This window comes from Aquarana catesbeiana, linkage group LG05, assembly GCF_042186555.1.
Source record: "Aquarana catesbeiana isolate 2022-GZ linkage group LG05, ASM4218655v1, whole genome shotgun sequence".
NCBI lineage: Eukaryota > Metazoa > Chordata > Amphibia > Anura > Ranidae > Aquarana > Aquarana catesbeiana.
In genome coordinates this window covers 630,427,902-630,434,668 of record NC_133328.1, presented here as the reverse complement: position 1 = coordinate 630,434,668, position 6,767 = coordinate 630,427,902, and the positions used below count along the sequence as shown (strand labels likewise).

At 47.4% G+C, this 6,767-nt stretch overlaps 1 protein-coding gene across 1 annotated transcript; it reads right to left on the bottom strand.

The window, feature by feature from the left end:
- Window positions 1-532: 532 nt before the first annotated feature.
- On the bottom strand, window positions 533-3,787 carry LOC141145547 (E3 ubiquitin/ISG15 ligase TRIM25-like). The gene is given in 2 exon segments (XM_073632317.1): window positions 533-1,757; window positions 1,760-3,787. Coding segments are annotated over 2 exon segments (1,521 nt in total). The 5' UTR covers window positions 3,243-3,787; the 3' UTR covers window positions 533-1,719.
- Between the last annotated feature and the right edge of the window lie 2,980 nt (window positions 3,788-6,767).

Sequence of the window (6,767 nt, the reverse complement as noted above, 5' to 3'; positions counted from 1 at the left end):
AGACCCCCTTTCTTCAGTATAGACCCCCTTCCCTCAGTACGGACCCCCCCTCTACTAACTGTAGACCCCTTCCCTCAGTCCGGCCCCCTCTCCACAAAGTATAAGCCCCCTCCCTCAGTATGGACCCCCCACTAACTATAGGCCCTCTCCTTCAGTACGGACCCCCCCACTAACTATAGACCCCTCCCTCAGTATGGACCCCCACTAACTATAGACCCCCTCCCTCAGTACGGACCCTCCCACTAACTATAGACCCCCTCCCTCAGTACGGATCCCCCCCACTAACTATAGACCCCCTCCCTCAGTATGGACCCCCCACTAACTATAGACCCCCCTCAGTACGAACCCCCCCTCTCCACTAAGTATATACCCCCTCAGTAAAGACCCCCTCCATCAAGTATAGATTCCCCTCCCTCAGTACAGACTCGCCCCCTCAGTATATACCCCTCCCACTGAATACAGACCCCTTCTCGCACGGTGTAGACCCCCCTGACTAAGTATAGACCCCCCTCCCTCATTATAGACCCCCCTAAGTACAGAACCCCCACAGTATAGACCCCCCCTTCCACTTGTGCTAGTGGAAAGGTGGGTGTCAAAAACATGCTGGGGTGGCACTTTTTACCCTTTTCCTGATCACTGTCCCTCCTCTGTCCATCTACATACACATATAATATGAGCTTAGAACAGACCTCAGATCAGCGCCAGGAATGCACAGCGGTGTCCCTCTTCCCTCTCCATGTACTTGTAAATAGCCGAGGAGGGGGAGGCGGCTTCAGTCTGCTCTGCGGTATGAGGCAGGTAGACATCCAGCAGAGCTGCGGAGATGGTAACAGTCACAGTGCCGGTGGATTTGTGTATTTGGGGCTGCCCCCGCTGACAGCCTCGTCCATGGTGGAGAACGTTAGGCGCGGAGGAGGAGAAAGTTAACTTCTCCTCCGCTTTGCATGCCGGGCAGTCACGCTGTGAGGTCACTGGTTGCTAGCCGAAAGGCGGCTATAGCAACCAGTGGCCAGAGTCTCAGTTGGAGCTGGAGGCAGAGCGAGCACCAGCACTATAGCGGGGTTTGCTCGCTCTGTCAATTCCATTGGACACTGTATTGTACCGGAATGAAGGTGCCCGGGATCCGGGACAGACCTGCCAATTGCGGGAATGTCCGGGCAATCCGGGACACATGGGCACCCTACTGTTAGAGAAATTATACTTTAAATGTCAGTTATGAAAGACGCCATTTTGTTTATCATGGCCTAGAAATAAGCTATGAATCTAGGATTGAGCTAAAGACTAGTAATAAAATGGAGTCAGCAATATAATATGCTTAGATATGCAGTTTTCTGAATATATCCTGTATTTTTGTGTTGGCTTGGGGAGTTTTCAAGTCAGTATCCTGTAACCATTGTTAGATGAAGATAACAGTCTGTAACAGACACTTCCACCTTTCCTGTTCTGTCCAGAATAAAGTTGAAAATACATGAGACTGGGCATGTTTTAAGACAGGAAAGGGGGGTGTCCAGGGCTTATAAAAAAGACATGTACCACAGTATTTTCCTTAGAAATGACGATGGCTGCATGAACATGTAATGCAATTCATTTCTCTTGCATATGCAATAAATATTACCTTGATGCCCGAGGACGGTCTGAGACGGTGAATTATTTCCCTAACACCTACCCCCAGATATTGTTATAGAACCTTTTCCTACACATAACCCGGCATGAAGGGGCTCAGTGAAGGTGGTGGTGAAGGTGTGGAGGTGTCTGATTGGGTCACACAGATCATAAAAGGACAGCTGCCCGGCCTCATAATCCACATAGATCCTGACTCTATTACTGGAGAGATTGGGAGATATTCTGATTGGTTTATTGTCATGAAATAGAAAACACACACCGCTATACCTCCACAAACCCCAGGACTTCTTATTATTTCCAATCAGTGACTGCACTCCTCCTCCTCTCCTCTCTATACTGGGATAACACATCCCAACGCTGCAATCTTCTGACTCACTGACATCCACTTCCCAGTAATGTCGCCCCGAGGAAAATCTCTGACTGCTTAATACCTGCAAACATAACTGAAATCTCTCCGGTGTTTCTGGACGATTCTGCTCTATATCTGACCTGGATACAGTTTTCATGTCATCTGATATCAGTAGATTATTATGAGCTGTGTTCACATCCAGTAATATGTCTGAAGCTTCCTGTATATAGAAGAATACATTTACCCCTTTTATCATATCAGATAACCCTGTGTGTAATGTGTGTGAGATTCCAGACACATCCAGATCCCCTCCATCATGGAGGAGTCTATCATGTCTCTCTCTGTCCTCATCATCTCCCTCCTGAGTATCACATAAGTTCCCTGTGTCTGATTCCTGTAGGACAGTCAGCGGGTCAGTCATGTTACACAGCTCCTCAATGTCCTCCATCTTCCTGGACAGATCCTCCTTCTTTATTTCCAGCTGATGGATCAGATCAGACAATGAGATCCGCTCTTCCTGGCTGGAGATGTTCCTCAGGACTCTCTTCTCCAGGTCCTCCAGTTGTCTCCTGAGCTCTATGAACAGGGCAGTGACTCTCTCTGTTAGACCAGCTGATTTTTCTTGTACTTTTCTCCTGCGATCCTGCAAACTCTGGACTCTTTTCTCCGTCTCCTCTCTCTCTGTCATCAGTTTCTGCAGAACATTTCTCAGTTTCTGTTTCTTCTTCTCAGAGGCCTCATCCAAAGTCTCCACCTTGTGTCCCCGGTGTTCTCCATCCAGCCTGCAGGACACACAGATACAGGCAGAGTCCTCAGGGCAGTAATATTTAAGAAGTTCTCTATGGATGGAGCATTTTCTGTTCTCCATGGAAGTGGTGGGATCAGTTAGGACATGTTCTGGTGACGTGCTGTGAACTCTCAGGTGATTATCACACAGAAAAGCTTCACAATGAAGACAGGATTTAACAGCAGGTACAGGAGAGTGAATACAGTATGTACAGAAGATTCCAGTCTTCCCTTCTTCCAGCTGAGTAGATCGGAAAGCCTCCACTATGTTACGTAGTGTTATGTTCCTCTGCAGCACAGGCCGATCCTGGAACTCTTCTCTGCACTGAGGACAGGAATAACCTCCAGATCCCTCCTGTGTATCCAACACACCATCAATACAGACCTGGCAGAAATTGTGTCCACATCTCAGGTTTACAGGATCTGTATATGTGGTCAGACAGATGGAACAGTCCAGCTCCTGTCTCAAACCAGCAGACGCCATTGCTGACAGCAGAAGAGAAACATGAAAGTGAAAGTCTCCGACAATGAAAATCCAAAGGTCAGCTCACATTTCTCGGCACAGGGTGAGGCTGAGCTGGTCTTGTAGCTTTTATCTTGAGGAAGTTTGTGGATAAATAAATGTTTATAGTAAAGGTATATGTCCCTACACTCTATACTCTGAGAAAAAAAACCTGGATCTATGGATGATGTCATTGGTGACCTTCTACAGAAATTACTGCTTTTATAAAGTTGGCATTCAGCAAAATAAATGAGAGATGAATGAAAACTTTCAATCAACAGAAACTTTGTTTTAAAAAATGCCTAACTCTGAAAGTGGCATGACAACCGGGCAACTAATATTTTCACTGGCAGAGGTCCTCAATGGAAGCTTTCATATTTATCTTATTACTGATTTCCTTTAACCTTTTTACTACAACCCCTGTATTCTATAAGTCGGTGGTGGCACGGGGAGGGGGGTTGCACACACTCTGAGTGTAAATCTGAAGCTGACTTTTGGCTGTGCAGCCACCAGATCACTTCCACACACCCCCGTGATTATGTGCGCACCTCTGCCAATTTTTCCAGGCTCCGCAAAGCCCAAATAATGCAAAACCACTGTGGCAGCAAAAAGGTTAGAGGGAACCTACAATTCCAGAGGATATTGTATGGTGTAAAGAAGAAAAGTTGAAAACATAAATACTGCTTTGTTTTTTTGTTTTTTTTTCACTTTTGAAGGTTTTACAGTGTTTTAAAATGTGTTCAAATAAAGTACACCTCTAAACTATATTTTTATCTATCAAAATTTCCCCCCAACCTGTTTAAAAAAAAAAAAGTAGATCTGTCTGTAATACTTACCCTTAATCAGGTGCTGCCCTCTCTCATAACCTCTTCTTCACTGCAGGATGCTCTCAGTCTTTCATATTGAATGATGTCCAGGCTAAAGAACATGGAGGTCATGGGTTCATCCCTTAGGGAAGGTCATCACAGTACCCTTATTTCACAATGTAATAATGCAGGTCATCACTCACATCAGTGCTGCTCTCTACATCAGTAAGGACCACCGAGCCCAGGGAAGAGAGGAAAAGGATCCTGCACTTGACTGACCTGAAGACTTCAGAAAAGATAAGAAGTTAAAAAATATATAATAAAAAACATGCAAGGGGATCTGCAGGGAGGGCGGAGCCTTGGAAAGTGTGGAGATTGAAGTTGGGTTTCAACAATGCTGCAATGTGTTTGCACAATGTGCCACCTTTAAGTAACCTTATTAACCAGAATATTGGCATGCATTAAAAAGGGGATTAACTCCAGAGATAAAACAATAATTCTCCCACTCTACAAGACTCTGATCCGGCCGCACCTGGAGCAGGGGCGGATCCAGAGTCTAATCTCGGGTGGGGCACTGCCAAAATTTTTGTGGGCAATTTGTCGGGGCAATGGCTGGTGTTGGCGCTTCAATCATCACGGCACCATGGTTAATATGGTGTCAGGATGATTGAAGTACATGTTTTCTCTTATTACATTGTAATATAAAATGAAATAGTTCAACTCACCATAATGCAGAATTAGTGGGAGTCTGAGTGTGTCACTTGCCACCGTCACCTGCCTTCAGATGGGGCTTGTCACTTGCTACGTCGCCTGTTATCAGATGCAGATTGTCACTGCCAGTGGCCAGTGACAGTGCCTTGTTGTCCCAGAGTGAGGGTGGGCAGTGAGAGATGATGTCATCTCTCTGCTGCCCGGGCCTGCACAGTAATGGCAGTCTTCTTTTAGATGCAAGATTTCATGTTTAGGGGGGACATGGGGGGACAGGGACAAAAGTAGGGGGGCCAAATATAAAATGCAATTATATATACACACACACTTATATATATATATATATATATATATATATATATATATATATATATTTATATATATATACAGTGTCTTCAAAAAGAAATGGTGGTTGCAGCCAGGTGGAGGGGAGGACAGGGTGGGAGCAGCCAGGTGGAGGGGAGGACAGGGTGGGAGCAGCCAGGTGGAAGAGAGGACAGGGTAGGAGCAGCCAGGTGGAAGGGAGGACAGGGTGGAAGCAGCCGGGTGAAGGGGAGGACAGGGTGGATGCAGCCAGGTGGAGGGGAGGACAGGGTGGAAGCAGCCAGGTGGAGGGGAGGACACGGTAGGAGCAGCCAGGTGGAGGGGTAGACAGGGTAGGAGCAGCCAGGTGGAAGGGAGGACAGGGTGGAAGCAGCCGGGTGAAGGGGAGGACAGGGTGGATGCAGCCAGGTGGAGGGGAGGACAGGGTAGAAGCCGTCAGGTGGAGGGGAGGACAGGGTAGGAGCAGCCAGGTGGAGGGGAGGACAGGTTATGAGCAGCCAGGAGGAGGGGGGACAGGGTGAGAGCAGCCAGGTGAAGGGGAGGACAGCATAGGAGCAGACAGGTGGAGGGGAGGAGAGGGTGGGAGCATCCAGTGATAAATCCCTGTACCTCTATGGAAGCCTGCATCCCCCCCCCCCCCCCCACACCTCCCCACCTGGAGTTAAATTCTTCTCTTGGGGGATATATAGTAAAATCACTGGAACTTTCTCTCTGGCTCCCTCCACCCGACAGGCTCATGGTTCCTCTTCTCCTCTCCCCTCATTCCACTCAGCATGTTGGGGGCTGCAGTGCACTCTCAGGGAATCGTCCTGGGCTTGCTGGTGTCCGGGACTTCATGTCCCATAATCTTCTATTGTTAGTTTTCCAGCTGCTCGACTCAAGGAGGAGAAGGAGGGGTGAAAGTCCCCCGCAGCTGCAGCTCTGCCTGTGTCCCTTCACAGAGCCTGTCAGCAACGGCTGATGGGGTGTCGGTATCAGCACAGCCTTCTCACCACAGGGGGGGCAATTGACCCATTGCCCCCCCTGGATCCGCCCCTGACCGGGAGTAGTGCTGTCTAGTTCTGGGCACCAGTCCTCAGGAAGGATGTACTGGAAATGGAGCGAGTACAAAGAGGGGAAACAAAGCTAATAGAGGTCCTGGAGGATCTTAGTTATGAGGAAAGTTTGCTAGCACTGAACTTATTCTCTCTGGAGAAGAGACGCTTGAGAGGGGATATGATTTCAATTTACAAATACCGGACTGGTGACCCTACAATAGGGATAAAACTTTTTAGTGGAAGGGAGTTTAACAAGACACGTGTCCACTCATTAAAATTAGAAGAAAAGAGGTTTAACCTTAAACTACGTAGAAGGGTTCTTTACTGTAAGAGCGGCACAGATGTGGAATTCCCTTCCACAGGCAGTGGACTCAGCAGGGGGCATCGATAGTTTCAAAAAAACTATTAGATAAGCACCTGAACGACCGCAACGTACAGGGATATACAATGTAATACTGACATATAATCACACACATAGGTTGGACTTGATGGACTTGTGTCTTTATTCAACCTCACCTACTATGTAACCCTCCAAACTATTTAGTTTCCCTTTTTTGGCACTCCTTCTAGTATTCAGTATAAGGAAGCTTAAGAAGACATGTGGCCACTCATTGAAATTGGAGAAGTGGTTT